At 41.9% G+C, this 22,751-nt stretch overlaps 1 protein-coding gene across 1 annotated transcript; it reads left to right on the top strand.

Annotated features, from left to right (window-relative positions):
* Positions 1-739: 739 nt before the first annotated feature.
* Positions 740-22,419, top strand: LOC148021338 (uncharacterized). The gene is made up of 5 exons (XM_087699215.1): positions 740-982; positions 1,129-1,178; positions 1,267-1,372; positions 1,619-1,677; positions 22,145-22,419. Exons 1-5 carry the CDS (start codon positions 881-883, stop codon positions 22,191-22,193), a joined length of 366 nt encoding a protein of 121 aa, XP_087555341.1. The 5' UTR covers positions 740-880; the 3' UTR covers positions 22,194-22,419.
* The last annotated feature ends 332 nt before the right edge of the window (positions 22,420-22,751 follow it).

The raw sequence follows: 22,751 nt of genomic DNA, 5'->3' as shown, positions 1-22,751 counted from the left end.
TCTAGCGCCATCCTTGTTCACATCCATTGTAAGCTCATTTATTGGCCATATGTCTTTGTAAGAAACCACACCATCCTTGCAAGAGGTCCCTCCATTGTGAATTGTGGTAGAGATTGTCACCATATCCAAAAAAATGAATATATTTTGATCCTGCATACAAATCTCAACTCTTCTTGACTATTGTTCAAGACAAATGGATTTCTTTAGATAGAGAAAATCTAAAGGCCAAGCATTGGGTTGAAATAGTGTGAGATGTCAATGTAAGATGCCATACAAAATTCATCGAGAGCCAATGTTGAAACATATGGGACAATATGAAGAAGGCTTGCATGTGGGAGTGGCCCCTAAAGCGGCCATGTCATGTAGAACCATTCACATGGGAATTGTATAAACGAATGTGTGATATTTCATCCTAATCTTTGCATCTATACAGTTAGCAAGAATTATCTTACTAATCGAGCTGTTGGTCGATTGTCCACTTATAAGTTTTTGGAAACTACGAAACAATTTTTTTGGTAATTTTCAATGTCGGCAGTCCTTTACACACTGAAAGGACATGATTGAATAGGAAAGCTCACCCGCTCAAAAAGTTTCCCCCACCCACTTTATAAAGTGACAGCTAAGGGTGCACTTTTGGTATTTGCAACTAATAAAAAAATTCATAAGTCTATTACTTTTCACTTTTTTTTGCAAAGACGGTGTGTAAAGGTGCTATGCCTATGTACGTGCTCACTTTGAAAAAGTGCATGACCACTCTTTAGGGAAATCCGTGTGTAAGCAGCCTCAGATACAATAATTGTGAATTACATCTCAGAAACATGATTAGAAATTAGAATTAGAATAGAACCCTCGTTAATCATCAGACATAGGCCCTGTGGCAATGGCGCCGACAATGGCAAAGACAGGTTGCTCTGTTCTGATCCTTCTGCTTCTCCTGCAATTCGCCTCTGCGATCCACCCCACCGGACGCTACTCCATGTCGGTACGCCTTCCTTCAGAATCTTGACTTCTCGTCCACAAGATTTCGTGATCGCCATAATCGTCATGGAAATCTTACTTTCCCTGCGTCTGTATTAGAAATCTTGTTTTCTGCGTCTGTGCTATGTATTGTTTTTCATTGTGTGCCAGGAACCTGAGATGCGAAAGAAGAAGGCACTGTGCTTGGAGAATATTGACAAGTAGTTACACAAACTCACTGGCTTTCTTCCCCTTGTACAAGAGGGACTTTGTAAGGAATGATTTAATGTCGGCCTTGTGACTGCACAGCGGCCTGTGGGGATGGCATTGTAGATCATCATCCATCGCCCGGGAGAACTGCGCCCTCCGTTGTGTTTCATCTGCCTGCTACGACAAGATCTACGGACAAGACCCTGTAAGCCATACCTTTGCGTTGCCACGTTATATGTTTGTTACTTGAACGCAAGATCAAAGCAACTCACATATTTCTGGCCAAGTCAAAGGTCATTTTGTGATGTTCGATAGAAAACCAGCTGATGAATCATTATCTTACTGCTATGATTGGGCTGCTGCTGTCAAGAATCTGCATGTGCTACAAGCTTGTGCGACTATGGGACAAGATACTGCACTGAAAATTGTCTTTGATTTCCTTTTCTTGTAGTTGGAGGAGGGTGAGGTTGATTTCAGGCGTGGTCGAGAATTCCAAGTCTGCATTCGCAGGTACTTCCTTACCTCTAGAAACCGGCCCTCAAAAACTTCAAGAATCCATCTATTCTATTTTTGGAGTTAACTTATGGGAAAAAGAGAATTTGTTCATTCAGTATATGAAATACACGGCACAGTTGTAGGTAAGACACCAAAGAGATCGAAGTAGTTACTATGTTATGTGATGCTACAAAGTTTTTCATTTGAGAGAAATAACAGCCAAAAGGCTACATGCCTACACTCTTAAGAGTAGATGCTTTGGAATGCAGTCAGATATTTGCCGTAGGACCTTCTTTTGTATCTGTCTGCAAATGGGCTACTGGGCTGCTTAGTAGCAAAGCCATGGAGAGTCCCTTGAACTTGTTCTATATCTAGTGGAAGGTTGAGATTAGAGAACTAATGTTGCTTTTGAAATTGTAGTGATCAGTTGCTCAAAGTTTGTCAACAGCATTTCTGTACTTGACACAGAAATGTAAACGTATGCTGCTGAAAGACTCTTGATGTGCAAGGTCAAGAGTCCAAGAATGGTGATCACACAATGATGTGTAAAATATTGGCTTGAGCCCCTATAAATAGGATTTGGCTGTCCTAACCCTAAAGAGCCTATAGTGCATTCATACCAGGTCACTTTATGACCATTGTGACCAATGCTATTAGTGACCATTTGGATGTCCAAGGTGTCAAGAAATGATGTATGTGTGAAAAAATGCTCTACACACAGAAAACACAAATACAATCATACGACAAAGCACCAATTGATAGAATACAATTAGGGTTAGGGTAACTTAGAGACAACGGACACAGAGAATAGTGAAGTGAATGTCAACTGAAAATACAGTTCTCATACAACAAACATACTATGTAGTGAATGAATACTGAACCTTGAAATCGTCTCAAGGATCAAGGCAGAGGTAATGAGTTGGAGAGGGCATCATACTTTGCATGGATCCTAAAATGTAGCAAGGTAGGCTCCGAGGGTCGAACACCAGCAAATGCAGCTCTGGAAGCTAGAACTGATGTAGATGGGCAGTAAGGAGAGAGAGAGAGAGACTCAAAACACAGGTACTTGAAGGGAGAGACAAATTGGGTGACAATAGATTCATTGCAAATGCAAATGCTGATATGGTCCTCCCAGCTAGGCGACAACAAAAATAGCAGGGTGACAGTGTTTGGATGGTCGCTAGCAATAAGAAGTGGTTCAAAAGCAGTCACCAATTGTGGAGAGTGGTCATGAGGCAACTGTTGGGTATTTGACTCACGCCTTACTTACGCCTACGCTCATATGGGAGTGTCAGTGATCAGTAGGACACTGGGGCACTTTTTACTCTCGGTAGGAGAGGTTTTTTCCCCCAGACTTATGGTCTTATTGCCGTATGTACTTATGTGCTTATGTTACACACATTTGGGCACTTAGTGTGTGTCGGGTGTGAACACCCCCTACAACCCTAAGGTTTAAGGATTGTACTTTGTACTTTCAGGTTACACTCATTCAGTCTATTCTCTTGGGTGTCGTGCTTCAACTCTGTCTCTCACTCTCACACTGTCTACTGAATCCCAGCTGTACTTCGATCCTCTGACCTCACATTTGGTATCAGAGCACAGCTTTGAACTCAGCTTCTGCCTGCAGTTTGCAGTCCACGCCAATTCTGCTCCAGCACCGCCTGACACTGCTCGCCAGTCCCCGTCAGGTTCTCCCTAAACTGCCTGGGCGGTCGCCAGCTTGTCTGGGCGCTCCAGTACGTCTGTCTCCAGCACGTTCGCCAGTCGCCACCAGTCTAAAGGGCGACGCCAGCTCCAGCTCCACGTCAGCAGTCAGTCTCGTCAGCAGTCAGTTTTGTCAGCACTCAGGCGCGCTGTTCACCAGCGCGCTTTTCCTCATTGCTGCCTTCGTTGGACTGTCCGCCTGTCGTCCACCCGTCATACGTTGGTCAGCTCCTCGTCAGACAGTCCGCCCGCCAGACGACCTGCCACTCGACTGTCCTGTGCCACCTGTCCACCCGCCCGTCAGACGTTGGCCATCTCCGTCAGACGTCAGCCAGTCCTGCCCGCCGTTTTGAAACCTCCACGTCAGCTCTGCTCGCGACTGTTCGCCCGCCTGTCTGACCAGCACACGCCACTCTGCTCGCCAGTCTGCTCCACGTCAGGTAAAATTTTAGACAAATTTTTTTTAATTTCAGCCCAGAACACAGTTCTGGAAGAGGAGATTCATACGCGGCAAGCACAGGACACGTGGGGGATAAATTTCATGCAAATTTCTGGACTGGATCATCAGAAATTTTGGGGCTTTTGTGTATTTTGTGGACAGTTGCATTTGAACTGCTGGTACAGTCACAGAAAGACTGTTTTGACAGAAATTTTGGCAAAAATTTTGGGGATTTTGAGATAATAGTGTTGCAGTGCACTGTTTGCACCTTGGGAAGCGTGCATTAAAAGACAGTTTTCTGACAGAGTACGCCCTTGCACATTAATTGCAGAAACGTGTTTGCTGCAATTTCTGGAAATTTGCAGGTTTCCAGTTCATACTGCTTTGACATTGCTCATTTTTTCTTTGGAAATTTGTCATCATGGCAAATCAGGGAGGTGATGTTTTTACGTATGTATCCAAGGAAGACAGAGTGGACGGAAACAACTATTCCCTTTGGTCATTCATGATGAAGAATGTATTAGTGGCCAAGAATTTATGGGATTATGTCAGTGGAGAGGAAACTCGACCGAGAGTTGTAGCTCCCGTTACTCCTCCTCCCCATGGCGCATGTGGACAACGGGGACCTCAGCCCGCTCCACCTCAGCCACTTCCTCCAAGAACTGCAGCTCAAAAAGCTTGGGATATTCGTGATGCACAGGCCTTGTCGCTGATTGCTCTGGCAGTTCAGCAGTCCATCATACCTCATATCCGTTCGGCATCTTCTTCACGAGATGCATGGTTGACTTTGGAGCATATGTTTGCAAGAAAGAATGAGACTCGGATCTCTTTCTTGAAGAAAGAGTTGGAAACTCTGAAGATGCATGAAGGTGATTCTATGCAGGATCACTTAAATAAGATTCAGGACTTGAGGGAGCAGCTCATGAATGTAGATGAGTATTTTTCGGATGCACAGTTGATATCCACCACCTTGAATTCCTTACCTCCTTTGTACTTGTCTTTTCATACTGCATTGAACCTCACCATGAGGATTGCTGAGCATCCACTCACTTTTATTCAGCTGGTTAGTTTGCTTCTAGAGGAGGAGCAAACACGGAAAAATAGTGGTGTGGATGCTACAGTCTCTGAGCAGGCTTTTGTGGCAAGACAGAAAGGCAAGAACAGCAAGGTGAAAAATGCTCCACAGAGTTCTGGCACTTCAGGCACATCGCAGAATCAGTCACAAGGGGGGACGCAAGCAAAGAAAGGAAAATGTCATTATTGTAAGAAGCCTGGCCACTATATCACTGAGTGCAGGAAGCGCATTGCCAAAGAGAAGGAGGAGTCAGGAATGTCTGTTTCTACTACTCCTTCCACTGCTAGTGAGTCCGCGTCCTTTGTTGTGGACAGGGACTATTGTTTTTACACTTGCAGTTATGACATCTCTTGGGCCGATAGAGCACTTAGCTCTACAGAGGATGCTGTCACTTGGTTCTTTGACAGTGGTGCTTCAAGACATATTACATCTCGCAGAGATTTGTTTGCTTCAGTTAGTGCACCTCCTGTTGGGAAATCGGTACAGTGTGCCAATAATGCATCATACCGTGTTCGTGGTATAGGGGAGATTCAGCTCACAGCCATTGATGGCTCTATTCTCCGCCTGCAGGATGCTTTGTTTGTGCCTGGAATCAAGAAGAATTTGCTTTCTATTTCTTCTTTGGCACGTTGTGGTATGCAGGTCACCTTTGATGATGACCGTTGCATGGTCAGAGAAAAAGAATGCATGACTTTGGTCTTGACAGGATCTTTGTGTCATGGTTTATATGAGTTGGATGCTCTTTCAGTAGATCAGTCAGCATACTTGACATCCACTCTTACTCCTGCTATGATACAGGCGGAGTTATGGCATGCTCGTTTGGGGCATGTAAATTTTGGCAGCTTGATGCTTTTGCAGCGTACTCAGATGCTGGATGGCTTACCTCCCTTGGAGAGACCTCCTGAGCACTTATGCGAGGGATGCTTTTTGGGGAAAATGCATCAGTTCTCATTTCCTCGTGATGTTGCTTTCAGAGCAAAAACCAGATTGCAGTTGGTGTATTCAGATGTTTGTGGCCCTATGCAGACTATGTCATTGGGTGGTTGTTATTATTTTGTGACATTCATTGATGACTTTACACGTTTTTGCTGGGTCTATTGTTTGAAAAAGAAGTCAGAAGTGTATGATACATTTTTGGCTTTCAGTGCACTTGTTGAAAATCAATCTAGATGCAAGATTAAGACTCTCCGTTCGGACCGAGGGGGGGAATACATGTCCTCTATGCTGAATTCTTTTTTGCAGCAGAAGGGCATAGTCCATCAGTATACTACAGCTTATACTCCACAGCAGAATGGGGTAGCAGAGAGGAAAAATCGGTCACTCATGGAGATGGCCAGATGTATGCTGAAGGCAAAGAGCTTGCCTCGTAGTTTTTGGATGGAAGCAGTCATGTGTGCTTGCCATATTTTGAACAGATGCCCTACCAAAGCCTTGAAGACCATCACACCATTTGAGGCTTGGAACAGCCGTAAACCTTCTGTTGGTCACTTTCGTACCTTTGGGTGTCTTGCCTATGCCCATATTCCACAGGTACTTAGAAGAAAATTGGACAACAAGGCTGTTAAGTGCATTTTTATGGGATATAGCAATGAGAGCAAAGGCTACAGACTCTATGATCCCATTACAAAGAAGGGTTTTGTCAGTAGGGATGTTGTTTTTGATGAAAAATCAGAATTATCCTTGGCTGGTTTGGACACATATCAGGCTGCCCGTGATGTTTTTGAAGGGCTGCTGCCCATTACTTTTGGTGATTCAGCTGGAGGTTCAGAAAATGAACCTAATGTTCAGCCAGCTGCTCCTATGGAAAGTGCAGAAATTCAGCCATTGGCTGATCGAAATATTCAGCATCATGCTGAAACTGAAATTCAGCAAGAGCTTGCACACAGCCAGGATGCTAGACAGCTACCTAGATGGTATTTGCAGACTATGCAAGATAGTCCTTTGGATGCACCCATGGCTGGTCGTACTAGAAGGCAAACTCGTTTGCATGATTCAGCACATACCATGGAGTTTATTATGGCAGCAAGTACTTTTGATAATGAAGAGCTTGAATGTTATGAGGATGCACAACACAGTGTGCATTGGATAGCAGCTATGCAAGCTGAATTAGATTCTATTACTAAGAATCAAACTTGGGATTTGGTGTCCTTGCCATTTGGGAAGAAAGCCATTGGAAAGAAATGGGTCTACAAATTGAAAAGAAAAGCAGATGGATCCATTGATAAATACAAGGCACGGCTGGTAGCTAAAGGCTACGCACAGAAAAAGGGCATTGATTATGAGGAGACATTTGCTCCTACTTTCCGTATGACGACCATCAGGTCTATGATTGCTTTGGGTGCACATTATGGTTGGACAGTACATCAGCTAGATATCAAGACTGCATTTTTACATGGGGAACTTCAGGAGGAAGTTTATGTACAGCAGCCCATTGGTTTTGCAGTTGAAGGCTTAGAACATTTGGTATGCAAGCTCAAAAAGGCACTATATGGTTTGAAACAAGCTCCTAGAGCTTGGTATGAAAAGATAGATGCTTTCTTACTTGGTCAGGGGTTTCTAAACAGCTCATCTGAGTCTACCCTTTACGTATGTAAAGAAGGGGGATCTATACTGATTTTATGTCTTTATGTTGATGACCTTTTGCTCACTGGAACACATGCTGATCAGATTTCAGCATTCAAACAAAATTTGCAACAAACTTTTGACATGTCTGACTTGGGAGTTTTGCATTTCTACTTGGGCATCCAGTTCATACATAATGCTCGAGGTATTGGGTTATCACAGTCAAGGTATATTGGGCAGCTTCTTGAGAAGTTTGGCTTACAGGATTGCAAGCCAGTTTGTACTCCCATGGAACCTGGACTGAAACTGCCATTACATGATGACAGTGATTTGTTTGATATACATACATATACTCCTGCAGTTGGATGTCTCATCTATCTATGCAATACTAGGCCGGACATACAGTTTGCAGTTTCAGCTTTGAGCAGGTATATGCATCAGCCACGTATGTCACATTGGCAAGCTGTCAAGCGTGTTTTTCGCTACTTGCAAGGTACTCGTTCTCTTGGGTTGCTTTATGCCAAGGGGGGACCACTGCAGTTACATGCTTACAGTGATTCTGATTGGGCTGGTGATTATGATACACGTCACTCCACTAGTGGCAATTGTTTCTTTCTTGGCTCTTCTTGCATTTCTTGGCTTAGCAAGAAACAATCCACTGTTGCCACATCGTCATGTGAAGCTGAATACAAGGCAGCTTTCACAACCATAGTTGAATGCGTATGGCTTAGACGCTTGCTAGCTGATTTGGATGTATCTATCATTGAGCCTACTCCTTTGTTCACTGACAGTCAGAGTGCCATTGCAGTGGCACGGAACCCAGTGTTTCATGCTCGCACGAAACACATTGAGATTCACTATCACTTTGTCAGAGAGAGGCTACATGTAGGTGATATCAGCCTTGTCTATTGTCCTACCACCAGTAATGTGGCAGACATCTTCACCAAAGCTCTTCCTCGTGACAAATTTGAAGCATTTCGAGATGCTTTAAATTTGATATCCTTTGGTGCCGGATGATCCTTGTACTCTTGATCTAGGGGGGTTTGTTGGGTATTTGACTCACGCCTTACTTACGCCTACGCTCACATGGGAGTGTCGGTGATCAGTAGGACACTGGGGCACTTTTTACTCTCGGTAGGAGAGGTTTTTTCCCCCAGACTTATGGTCTTATTGCCGTATGTACTTATGTGCTTATGTTACACACATTTGGGCACTTAGTGTGTGTCGGGTGTGAACACCCCCTACAACCCTAAGGTTTAAGGGTTGTACTTTGTACTTTCAGGTTACACTCATTCAGTCTATTCTCTTGGGTGTCGTGCTTCAACTCTGTCTCTCACTCTCACACTGTCTACTGAATCCCAGCTGTACCTCGATTCTGTGTTTCTTTGTTGGGTATTTGACTCACGCCTTACTTACGCTTACGCTCATATGGGAGTGTCGGTGATCAGTAGGACACTGGGGCACTTTTTACTCTCGGTAGGAGAGGTTTTTTCCCCTAGACTTATGGTCTTATTGCCGTATGTACTTATGTGCTTATGTTACACACATTTGGGCACTTAGTGTGTGTCGGGTGTGAACACCCCCTACAACCCTAAGGTTTAAGGGTTGTACTTTGTACTTTCAGGTTACACTCATTCAGTCTATTCTCTTGGGTGTCGTGCTTCAACTCTGTCTCTCACTCTCACACTGTCTACTGAATCCCAGCTGTACTTCGATCCTCTGACCTCACAGCGACAACAACAATTGTGTGGTTGGATCAGCAAGGCGATGGTTGGAAGGTGAGAGAATAGTAGGGTGGAGGTTGGAAAAAGGCACCAAATTGATGTAGACAGCAATGGGCAGCTTCGGATGAGCCTTTGCGAATGGGGTGTGGGCAACAAAAGCTAGAGGGCATGAAACCCGCAAAAATGAGATTGGACTGAATGGAGGGTAGCATGCCTATTTATAGAAAGTTTGAACCTCGTATTGCGCACCATTTAAAAATGTGGGACCAAGATTCAAGTGATAGAACTCTTCCGGTGCTTAAAAATTGAACCCTGAAGTGTTGTGGCTGTCTTTAACCCTATTTTGTTTGTTCAAAACAGTCCATTCTAGCCTATACAAAAACTCTCTCACCCTCTCCAAAAGCATGCTCTAGGTAGCCTCCTCCTTTCCCACTTGTGAGGGCTTTTTCTCCTTGTCTCACGCTTTTCTTGCATGAGCTCTTTCTCTCTATCCCAATGTTATTCGAAGTAGAGCCCTCTTTGCCTGTTTGTGCCAGTTTTGGTGCCTCACCCCAAAGCAGCCAAGGTATCTGACAAAGGGTACATGGTGGTTGCCCAATGGCCTACCAAGACTATTAAGCCGATGGATATCTTATCAAGGGAGGCCAAATGGTCACCCCAGAGAGGCCAGCACATCAGACAAAGGGTGTACGTCAATTGCATAGTGGCCTATCAAGTCCTGCAAAGGTGATGGAACCACAATGAACTTTTTTAGCAAACTCAAACTTCCAATCAAAATCCAAACCAAACCCAAGCTAATGAGTCACAAGGAACTTCCCAATCGAAAGTCAAAACCTGGACTCCAAAATATAGCAAAGAAAAATCGATATTATCAACATTATCAAAAGGTTGGTCACTTTGACAACGAGTGTCGTTTAAAGGCTAAGGATAGTCCACCCAAGACTCATGTCTCAAGCACATTCGGTGAGGGTACTCCCTCCACCCTTGCATAACCAAGACAACAGGGTTGACCCATTGCTCACATGGTAGTTGATTCTTTTGCTCCTTTATCCGAGGAGTTGTCAAAAATGTTTCCCCATCCTATTGTTGTAGATTTCAATTATCCTTGGGCATGTGTTGTCTCTCTTGAGGATAGAATTGATGAGTCCCTTTCTGCTCAATGTTGAGTATGTAGCTAGAAGCACTTGAGCCCACTTTCTCTAGAGACCCTTTGGTCCAGCTGATTGGGAAGTCGTGCTTTGGTTCAGATCTTCATGATACTAATCGGGATCTCTTTCCACTTTCCACCTACACATCACTTGTCACTTGATCCTTGTACGGCATGCTCTAGTTTGTATTCTCTTTTCCACTACACAGTTGTTTTACTTTCTTATATTCTTAGTGTGTCTACCTTTTTGTAGTGGGAGTCTTTCCACATTTGTACATAGCACCCACTTGCACTTTCTATTGATGTTGAGGTCTGCATGTTTTATGATCTTATGTAGTTGTTTTTGCTTCCTTTTACAGGTTGACATTTGCTTCTACAAGATCTACCACCTAGCTTGAAGTGAAGACTTGGATCGTCTTGCACTCCTTATGGTTGCATCTTTTGGTAGCGCTTCTTTCCCAAGATTCGTCATTGCCTCTTTGGAGGCCACCTTGGAGGCTATTCATTTCACAAGTTTTCAGCTGGACATGTATCTCACTCTTTTTCTTGGGGTGCTACTCCTTTCCCTGCTCTACATCAACATCTTAGGGACAGAGGGGGTGCGTGCTTCTCCTTCCATTGTCCGATGGTGAGAGGGGGTGGCCTATAACTTTTCCTTCCATTTTAAGAGGGGGCGATTTCTTCTCTTGATAGTGACATTAATGATGCTTACAGATTTTGATTCATACACTGTACTTGTATCTTCATCTACACTATCAGGATGATCTAATTGTAAAAGGGTGCTTGGCCAGGTGAACAATTCTCTTGCGAAGACACTGTCCAAGTGGCATTGTTGCATAGCATTTTGCATGAGCACGATCACACTTGTATTGCCTCTTGTATAACTCCAGTGCATTGACATTCTGTTCTGTAAACATGCATCTATGCACATTTATCCCTTTTCGGTCTTTCTAAGTGGTTGACTCTGCATCCACCATATTCGTAGCATTGCACAAGGTAGTTTCCAAGGCAGTCTCCCTTGCTTGCTTAGCCTTGCTAGCTTGCTTTTTGCACATCTTTTTTGTCTCTCCACATGCCCACTATATTTGCTTTACATACTACTAGCCTCTTCCTTCGCCATCGATTCCTAGTAGTGGTAAGGATAGCTTGCTTATGTTATGAAAGCCTTGTTGAGAAACCACTTCTTCTGTGTATCCACTTTAATTAGGGTTTCGCATTGACAATCCTAAAAAGGGCTAGCGCCCTCATTTTGGGCACTTTTATCAATGGATGCACACAGTGGTATCTGTCCTTGATAGCTGAGGCCTATTAATAGGCCACCTCTTCATTCATTTCATACTCTCACCTCTCTTCTCATTCATTCACCACTCTTCTTCTGTCATTTTGACATCCTTCTCTCCTTGCCACTATTGCTCACACCCCTACTGGAGGGCATTGTGGTTCGTGGCTACCTTCCCTATAGCATTCTACTATCATGTTCTACTCCCACGTTCTACTGTGGCATTCTATTGCCACTTTCTACTATGGTGTTCTACTACCGTGTTCTATTGCAGTATTCTATTGCCGCATTTTTTACGGTGTTTTACTACCACGTTCTACTATAGTGTTCTACTGCTGCCTTTTACGGCCTAGTCTTGTTTCTGGTGTTCGAGGACTACGTTTTACTCCCTCGGTAGTTGGTGATCATCTTCTTCATCTTGGATAGCATCAAAGAATTGCGCTTTACTTTCTCTACAAGTGTCTTTCACCTTCCAGTCGATTACTTTGATAGCCGACTATCTAGAGGATTGCGTTTATTGTGCAACTTTCCCACAGGTGCTGCCATTTGATTCAAATAGGACAATGTAGTCATCTTCTGAGCTTCGGTTCCACTATATCGGATTTTTTTTCTCATAACATGATTTGGTGCATCATCATTGTGTTCTCTTGTGTTTCTGAGTTTCTCTTCTCTCTCAATGTTTGTCGTACACACTGTCTCTCTTCTCACAAACCCTACTGTCTCTTTTCATCTTGCATATCTTGACAGGGTATTAGAGCATACCTGTTATCTTAAAAAGCCTTTGGGTATGGCTACCGGTCTCCTGTATATTACTTAATCTACCACCACCTCTAGTTTTTGAAACAATCATTATCAAATCAAAACCAATTTAAAAAAGAAACAAAAAATCAAATTTCTTTCTAAAGCATCCCGATACATATCATAGTCTCTCCACTCATGTAGAGGCATGCCACACCAAATGCAACAATGAATAAATTCCTCTCGGGTTGAAGCATTAGGGGTTGTGTCCCACCTCTTTTCACTAAACTTTGCAACCTTAAGTTGCAACTCACACATCCCTTGTCCTTCCCTTGCTGCCCCTTTTGAGAAGATGCAACAAAGGCCCCCTCTGTGGAGGGTATCTCATGAAACTGATTGGACAACGGAGTGTAACGTAGTAGCTGACACTCTAATTCATAGAACATGGATATACGAGGGTGTGAGATCACCTGATGCATAAAATCGAAATATTTCCTTGGCAGCTTATTAAGGAATAATGTAACTTGATCGTCAGGGGACTTAGGGGCCCTAGTGTTTGAGAACTTAGTGAGGAGATGTTGATACTCAACCAACTTGACTTTCAAGGCATCCTTATCAGGGATTGTGAAGTTTTGCAGCTCATGGTCTAAGTTGATGCGATGAGTCTGATCCCATGCGGCATAGTGGTCAACGGGATGGGCCCAATGCTGAGAGACAAGGTTAAAGTATTGGAATTGAGAATGGAATTCAAGGAGACCTTGCATCAACTCGACTATGGCTATGGTATTTCGGCTCTTCCAGGAGCGACAAATCTCATATGGAAAACAATGGGGGTTAGGTTGGGGTTCTTATTTGAGGAGAAGTTTCCACAAACCTTGGGAATCCAAAACATGCCTCATCAAATTGGACCAATTGGTAAAATTCTCGACCCGTTAAAAAGAGTCTTGTTTGAAAAGCATGCTTGGTTGATGAGGATGAATGGGATGCTAGTGTGAGATAGGTGGGTGATGTCATGGACATGCCATGATCAAGTGTATAGATTAAATCTTGCTCATGCCATATGAATCCACACCCCATGTGAACATACCCTTAACAAGACATTCTCAAGCCAACCATGCGAACCCACCCTTGCCATGTCATCGTAGATATTTTGAGAAGATATGCCATGTCATCACTTGCATCATCGACGATGTCACCATGGAACATTCTAGAAGATCTTTAGCTACCCTCCAAAACCTATAAAAGGAGGGGCTTGCCATAAAGCTCCTTAGTCTTGCCAATGCCAGTCTTGGGAGACCTCTAAGTAAGTAACTTCGAGTTCCAGTTCTAGTTCTTGTCTAGTCATGTCATCTAGTCTTGTCTTGTCTCCCATTATACTCTTGTTGTCTTGTCACCTTGTAATCTCGTAGTACGAGATCTTGTCTAGTATTGTCTAGTATCTTATTCATCCCCGTCGAGAGAAATCTTGTAATTCTGATATCTTGTATCCATACCTATGATTTTGGGTTGTGGGATCCTTTATATCCTATCAAGTCGTGTTGTCTATACCTACAATCTTGGGTTGTGGGATTTTTCGTATCTTGTTAAGTTATGGTTGTACCTTGTGCCCCTACGTGGAATTATCTTGAAATTAGAATTATTGTCACAAATCTTGCATCTAGTGTAGTCTCTTGATGACAATGTAGTGCTCCCATAACAATTTGGCAAGACTACTTTCTAGCCCTACTGAGCACCATGGAGGTGACCCTTGAAAGAATCATGGCCTCCCTTTAAAACCTCCAACAACAAATTCAAGACTTGAATGAATGACAAGCGTAACTTCAAATAGAACACCCTATGCGTTTGGGCCCTGCACTTCAAGAGATGCAAGACTAGGTCCCGAGACTTACAGAACAATAGAGGAAGTGATTAGATGATTCCGCGTGTTTGTCAATCCCCAACAAGAAAACCCAAGATCAGCATGCCAAAGAAGTTTAATGGTGACCGTCCGAAGTTCAAGGGATTTTTGCAACAAGTAAAGCAACAAGCTCTATATCCGCATACAATCGGATAGGTATCCAAATGATGCTTCCAAGGTGGGATTCATTGGGGCTTTGCTTTGTGGTTAAGCTTTATCATGGTTTGCTCCACTCTTGGAAAAGAATATGCTAGTACTTCATAACTATGAGGTGTTTCTTTGCGAGCTCACTTTTACATTTGGAGATGCGAACACTGGTCGAGTAGTAGAAACAAGACTTCGGAAGCTACGACAAGGTAACCGCCATGCCTTTGCTTATGCATTTGAGTTTAGGCAATTAATTTGTGACTTCACTTGGCACGAGGAGTATTCGATCAGCCAATTTAGATGGGGTCTTTGAAATGACATCAAGGACCTCGTGTTCACTATGCCTGAGGCAGAAACACTCAATGATTATATCATGCAAGCCATCCAATGTGATAATAGATTGTTCGAGAGGAAGCAAGAAAAGTGAGAAATTAAGGCCTTGCCAATGGAACCCAGTCCTAATCAAAGATGCAATCAGAGAAGAAACCAAGCTCGAACTGATGCAAATAGATAATATCATCTATGTCTATATTGTGAAAACCCTGGATACATTGCCCTAAATTGCCCAAATAAGAGGGCAAGGATTCCAAGAGTTATTGCAACCATCCTCGAGCAAGAAAACGAGGATGATCGGTTGTAGCCAAGACTGTACAACCGGACCTTGATATAAGAAAGGGTCTCTTGATCCCGGTCACACCCATGGAAACTTTCTTTGTCACAGTCTATATGATTCGGTGGAGAAAGACCTTTTCCTTCAAAGTCCTAGTTGACTTTGGGGCCTTCGTATGTTTCATTGATTATGGCTTTGTGTGAATAGATACTAGATTCCAGTACTCCAAAAGGCCAATCTTGCACTAGTTGAAGTCGTGGATGGAAGACCTCTAGCATTTGGAGATACTACCAAGGAAACTCGATCACTCATGGCAATTCTTGGTGATCACAAATCTCATGTATGCTTTAATGTTATATCTAGTCCCACAAATATGATCATCCTTGGGATGCTTTGGCTAAAGAAACACAATCCAGAAATTGATTGGGTTAAGCAAAAGATTACACGTCATGAAAATCAAGGAAAGTTTGTATATCTAGGAGCCAAAGCCTTTATGCACATACAAACCTACATGATATATCATTACTAGCTCAAGAATCTAGTAAGGATGAGTAAGTCAAGCTATCAAGCTAGTATCAAGAATTCCAAGATGTCTTTGAAAAAAAGAATGTAGATCTCTTGCCTAAACACTAATTATATGATTGTGCTATAAAACTCCATGAGGGGACTCAACCACCTTTTGGACCCATCTACAGGCTATCTCTTGACGACATAGTTAAACTATGCAAGAATATTGATGAAAACTTAGCCAAGGGATTCATTGGACACTCAAAGTCTCTTGCTGGAGCCCCAATTTTGTTTGTGAAGAAGAAAGGCAGGTCACTTGGAATGTGTGTAGATTATCGAGGACACAACAAGATAACAGTCAAGAATCGATACCCTTTGCTGTTGATACTAGAGCCCTTGGAAGGCCTTGGAAAAGCCAAGATTTTCACAAAGATTGATTGAGGGGCTTACAATCTTATAGGGATCAGAGAAGGAGACGAATGGAAGACAGCCTTCCGCACAAGGTATGGTCACTTTGAGTATGTTGTATATCATTTGGTCTCACCAATGCTCCTATATTGTTTCAACATATGATGAACGATATCTTCCAAGAGCATCTAGATGATTTTGTAGTTATATACTTGGATGATATCTTGATATTCTCAAAAGATCCAAACAAGCATGAGCACCATGTAAAATTAGTTTTGGAAAAGCTCAGAGAAAAAGGACTATATGCAAAATTGGAGGTGTGTTTTTTCCATGAGAAAAAAGTGGAATTCTTGGGGTACAATGTCTCTCAAAGAGGAATCTTCATGGACCCCAAGAAGATCGAGACTATTCTTGACTAGCAGATACCCACATGTGTTTGCAATGTCCAATGTTTCCTTGGCTTTGCTAAAGATAGTCACATCACTCGCCAGATTCATAGGAAACTCAAAGTTCTCATGGACCCTAGAAGCCGAGAAGGCCTTCTAGACCCTAAAGACTGCTTTCACTATTGACCCAATCCTAGTCCACCTTGATTCTACCATGCCATTTTTCTTGGAGATCGATGCATTAGACTATGCCTTAGGAGCCATCTAGTCCCAACATGAAGATGATGGTCATATGCATCTAGTGGCATTCCAGTCAAGGAAGTTCTCCTCTCCTCCAAAGATAAACTATGAGATCCATGACAAAGAACTCCTTGCCATTGTAGATGCCTTTGATACTTGGCGTCATCATCTAGAGGGTGTAATCCATAAAGTTATCGTCTATACAAATCACAAAAATCTAGAATACTTTATGACAACCCGCATCCTCAATCGAAGGCAATCCTGTTGGAGTAACTTCTTATCTAGGTTTGACTTTGTCATCACCTATCTCCCTGGACGCCAACAATGCCAATCAGATGCTTTATCAATAAGATCCTACTTGGCACCTGAAGGGAGAATAAACTTTTGATCAACAACGAGAAATACTACTCAAGCTAGAGTACCTCTAGCTAGCAGCCATCTCCAGTTGTCACACCAAGACGACCCTACCTTGATGATCCAATTAATCCATGAAGCCTTGCCGCATAATGATTTGGCCAACAATGTCAAGAGAAAAAATCAAGAGGGAAAAGGAAATGAAGTTTGTGAGTTTCAGGAAACTAATGGATTGTTATACTATAAGGATCTACTTTACATCCCTCTAGGAAAGTCCAGACTCTAGGTACTCCAACAACGCCATGACACCCTAGCAACAGGACACTTTGGAGCTAATAAAACCTTAGAGCTTATTTCAAGAGATTTTTAGTGGCCCCAGATGTGGAAAGAAGTTAAGGAATATATAAAATCATGTGATACCTGCAACATGGCCAAGGTACCTTGTCACAAACCACATGGCCTCCTGCAATCCTTGTCCATTCTAGTGCGACCCTTGTCTTTTCTGTCCATGGATTTCATAATAGATTTTTCTAAATTAGACAAATATCTCTCTATTCTTGTTGTGGTAGATAGGTTCATAAAAATAGCACTTTTTATCCCTACCACCAAGACCATCATAGACGCAGCTATTGCTAGACTCTTCCTTAGATACATTTTCAGATTACGTGGACTCCCAGACAACATCATCAACGATCAGGGTTCCCAATTCATATCTAGTTTTGGAAAAAGCCTTTGCAACCTCTTTGGAGCCCAAGTTAAGTTATCCATAGCCAATCATCTAGGCTGATGGTCAAATAGAACGGGTAAATCAAGTCTTGGAACAATATCTCTGTTGCACCATCAACTACCATCAGAGTGATTGGTTTGAGTTCTTGTTCTTTGCAAAGTTTGCTTATAATAATAGTATCCATGCATCTATCAAGCAAACTCCTTTCTTTGCAAACTATGGCCAGCATCCAAGGATGGATGTGTATCTCTTCAATCAAGTAAAGAACCCTGCCGCTCAAGATAAAGCTCACGAGATAAAGCTCAACACCTAGCAGATATACACAAAGAACTCAAGCAATAAATCCAAAAGGCCGCGGATCTAGAGCATGGCAGGAGTTATGGAGGATGGAAGATAAAGGCTAGATTCAGGTTGACACAACAATGTAGAGCAACTGTTACACAAGTGAATTAGGTTCCAAGATAGATTAACTTGGACTCATAAACACAATCTTGTGTAGGACACTGACAATGATAGAGATACTAAGTGCAAGTACCAAGCATCACGATGTTGTATTCATTTCATATGAAAGTGATAGTCAAGTACAATGCTTTATAAAAGTTTAGTTGTTCCACTTTCCTCACTGTGCATATGGGATTCAATACAGCTCTTCTTGGAGCATACATCATTTGTCTATTTCTCAGCACCCCCCCTCAAATGATGAGTCCCTACATTTGCTGGCTTTTGTCCCCCCTACATGATAACATGGCACGGGAGACTAGCTCATAGGCAGCCTAGTCAAGTTAAAGCTTGAGACTTTACATCTTTGGCAAGGGTTTTTACAAAGCAAATCCATTATGGGAACACATTCCTTAGAACAATCTATCAGAGTTGTTGATGGTAACGGAAGCATCTTCTTCTTCTTCATTCATGAATTGACTTTGGTGGTGGTCATTCTGCATCTGCTGTGCTATTTTCTTGTGAAAACATTCACTGGCAATATGGCCAGTCTTACTACAATAATGACATGTCATCCGACTTTTGTTGTCGGTGTTGAATCCTCGATCTCTTCCTCATAGGCAGCCTAGTTAAGTTAAAGCTTAAGACTTTACATCTTTGGCAAAGGTTTTCACAAAGCAAATCCATTATGGGAACACATTCCTTAGAACAATCTGTCAGAGTTGTTGATGGTAACGGAAGCATCTTCTTCTTCTTCTTCATTCATGAATTGACTTTGGTGGTGGTCATTTTGCATCTGCTGTGCTCTTTTCTTGTGAAAACATTCACTGGTAATATGGCCAGTCTTACTACAATAATGATATGCCATCCGATTTTTGTTGTCGGTGTTGAATCCTCGATCTCTTCCTTTGGGTCTAGTAGCTCCTTTGGTGTATAGGAAATTTTCCCTTGAGCTGGTTTCTTTTACATCTTTGCTTTTAAATTTGCTTTCTCCATCAAGCAATGAGTACTCAATGTCTTTGAGTGAGAGACTGGGAACATTACTTAGGGTGGATACAAGGTTTTCATATGGATTCTTATTTACACTTGCAAGCAGTACGGCTATTGCTTCATCTCCATCAATATTCTTCTTAAGAGTTGCAAGTTGGGTTTTTAGGCTCTTGAACTTGTTAATTTATGTGGTTATAGAAGCACTGTCTTTGATATCTAGTTTATAAAACTGCATGAGTAATTTTACTTTTAAATTCTTTGCTTGGGTACCAAACATCCTATCAAGTTCCTTCCAAGCAATTCTAGCACACTGAGAAAACACAGAATGTATAAACACGACTAAAACACAATAAGTCAAATAGTAATGAAATAAACATAGACCTTAATGCAAAATGCAAACTCGAAACTCAAAATGCAAAAAAACACAAACAAAACAAAGAGAGAAGAGAACTTTGATGTGAATGAATCAATGGAGTAAATGAATGTAAGAGTGTATAGAATGCTCAAGGCAAAGTAGTGAATGATGACATCCATTAGAGATGGATCTTGAGTGTTGTAACCACTAGTCAGAGTTGAAAGAGTACTGAATAATGAAGAACAATAGGCTGGTCACCAAAATACAAGTATGGAGGCTGAAATATGGTAAACGCAATAGTGTACATCAATTGGAAGCTGAAAATTGCGGATAGAAGCTGTAAATAGTAGGGTGATAGCTTGAGGAGGGCTGTATTGATGAAGGCGGCCTATTGGACATCAAAACGCATTGCAATAGGTGTTGAAGAGGAGTACCAACTAGTTGGCTAGCAATAGGAGGTGTAAATGCGAAGGCTAGAAAGGTGTTGGAGTGACAAAAATAGTTGGCGATGGCAATAGGATTGCAAATGCAGCTGACGGTAAGGTCCAGGTGACAAGGTGACAGCTAGAGTCATGGTGCTTAGTGTTAGAGAGGGTCGTGTTGCAATCTCAGGGGTTGGACGACAGATGGTAGGTGGTTGATGGCTGAAAATTGTACGGTAGGGTGAGCAACATGCACACAAGAAATGGGGGTGAATGGTAGGCAACTTGCCTATTTATAGATGTAGAAGGATCCTCCCAAATTAGGATTTCGCATGTGGGACTTAGAAACTCTCTAGAATTGCTTCCCGTGTAATGAAACTTTTGGTATTGTACATGTTTTGGGGCTTTTTTAAAGAGCTAAACAATATGGAATGAATTTTTAGCTCAACATCCTCTCTCAGGCCCAAATTTGGATCCGGAAAGGGACTAGAAGAGAACCTCAAGCCTTTTTTACCCGAAGGCGTCCCACCCCAAAGCAACTAAGGCATCGAACAAAGGGTGCATGTTGGTTGCGTAGTGGCCTAGCAAGACTATAAAGATGATAGTTATCTTACCAAGGGAGTCCAAACGATCACCCCAAAGAGGCCAAGGCATTGGACAAAGGGTGCTTGTTGGTTGCCTAGTGGCCTACCAGGGCTTGAAAGGGTGGATGGAACCACATTGAATCTTTTGTTTTTTTTGTGTTTTGGGGAATAGATATGAGGTGCAGCCTTTCAATCGACTGTGCCCCATGGGAAGAATGAAAAGGGATGGTTAAATCCAGCACATCACCAATGAGCAGCTCACTTATGATTAATGACAAGTTGTTAATTAGCCCTTTCATTAAAAACGAGACCTAATTAAGGAGCAGCTTATCTTAGTTATTTGGGGCTTCTCTCTCATTTGAGTAGTTTGAGTTTAGAGAGAGCCATTCTTTTATTTTTTGCTACAAAAATTGTAGGTTTCAACCATGGAATATGAGCTGATAGTATGGATGGAGTGTGGACAATAGCCAATCTTCTCCTTTCCTCTTGGCATGGAGAATCCATTGGGTAGCATTGTAACTCTGCTTATAGCAAGGTGTGTTGTTGTTTTTGGACTAAATATCAGAAAAACAATATACTACAACACTACGGCTGAGATCCTTTTTTCTCCTTTGAGATCTCAAGCCTACTTTTTGGGCAACTTTGTCATGAAGAAAGCAACATTCTCATAGTTTCGTCACCAGAAATCCCTCTATTTGTGAGAGGAATATCATGGATTACATGGGAACCATGCAGGATAGTTGTCTAGGTGAATACTCTGCAAAATTAGGTTCAAATGTTGGCTGCAATTTGCAAGGTTTGACAGGCCGAAGTGTTCATTCGCATTTTGAACACCCTATAGTTGTTTGGAGGCCAACATAAACCCAAGGTCTGCTTTATAACTCTAGTGCACTAAGTGAACTGTTTATTAGGTGAAACTTTCAATGTAACTTAATTCTAAGGTGCAAAAAGTTTCACATTGCACCTTGTTACTTTTTCCTTGCTCTTGAGTCTTGTACCACGTAGCTTGTATACTTTTCCAAGCATGCCTAGTGTTGAATCCTTCACTACCTATGCAATGATCACTATGGCAAAAACTAGAGCTACAAGAATTAAAGTTCATTTCTATTGAAAATCTTTATGAAGTTTAATTAAATCATTAAGTTAATTTCTTATTCTAGTGACAGCAATCTCATAGAGAGCATATGCCCAAATTTTAGAAAGTCTAGATCTTCTTCATATTGCAGTCTTTTTCGAATGCAAAGTATGAATCTCTCACTTCACGATTTCAAAACTATTCCTGCACATTGTGTATCCATTCCTGAATTTAAGTTTACTCTTCCTCAAATCTTCCCTCTTGAGGTTCATCTCCCTTCTGAAAGGATTTCCAGCCTCATGGTTTTCTCTCTCAGTTGACTCTGTCCCTGATTCTTCAAAATCTCCACAGCCATTTTTAAGAAAATCAATGGAGCACAAGGGTTAAAATCTCTGTTTGCAGTTATAGGCGGTGCAGTTCCAACTTCTTAGTTGGTTTTCCAAGTCTAAGTGGATGGCTGGTTGGGGCTAAATTGGAGAATTATTATGGCTGACAGATATGCTGAAGATTAACAGTGCAAGGTCTCAAAGATCTCAAGTTAAGAAGTCACTCAAATGGGTTTTTAGTTAATGTAGCACTCAAATGGGGTTTGCATGTCACAGGTCTTTTGCATTGGTTAAGTAGAAGCAAAGTTGGATAATTTAAGAAAATCTATTGAATTTTGTGGGTTGCAGGGAGTCAGCTGGAGAAAGCATCACAGGCAACTACTTAATAGATGAGTGATAGATGTTTGGCTTGGAAAGAATCCACCTCTGATGGAGGGAACTCTCATGCGCTTATCTCGTAAACATTAGTACTCTATAATTGTTCAAATTGATGTCTTCTGCTTGAAACTATTCAACTTAATTTTGTCCCATTTGGGTTTCCACATGTTTTATAATAGATACATGCATAGAACAGAACCTCAAATGGATATTTCTTTCTTACATGATGTGGCTATTTGGGTGTATGTGAGGATGGAATATCTTAGATGCTGTCTGTGTTTGCATATGGAGCAGCACATTTGTTGTTTTCAAGTAGTGAAAGTATCTCCCTATGAACTTAACTTAAAAAGTTTTCTAGTGTTGCTGACCCTTCAGACATGGTGTTGATTAGTTGCATATGGTGACTTGAGATTTTCAACCTCTTCCTTACTTTCATTCTGTGAATTATTGCATTCACTACAACTATATTTGATCTGCATAAACCTAATATTGTGCTGGATTTGAGTTTTTAAAAAATATGTTCAAGTAGATTTTTGGTAAAGTGTTAATATACTTGTTAATGTACTAGAACTATTTT

Source organism: Lygodium microphyllum, chromosome 18 (genome assembly GCF_053477565.2).
Source record: "Lygodium microphyllum isolate KBCC chromosome 18, Lygodium_microphyllum_v1.1.10, whole genome shotgun sequence".
NCBI classification, from domain to species: Eukaryota; Viridiplantae; Streptophyta; class Polypodiopsida; order Schizaeales; family Lygodiaceae; genus Lygodium; species Lygodium microphyllum.
The sequence above is the reverse complement of the archived record's forward strand: the minus strand, read 5'-3'. Positions and strand labels throughout refer to the sequence as shown.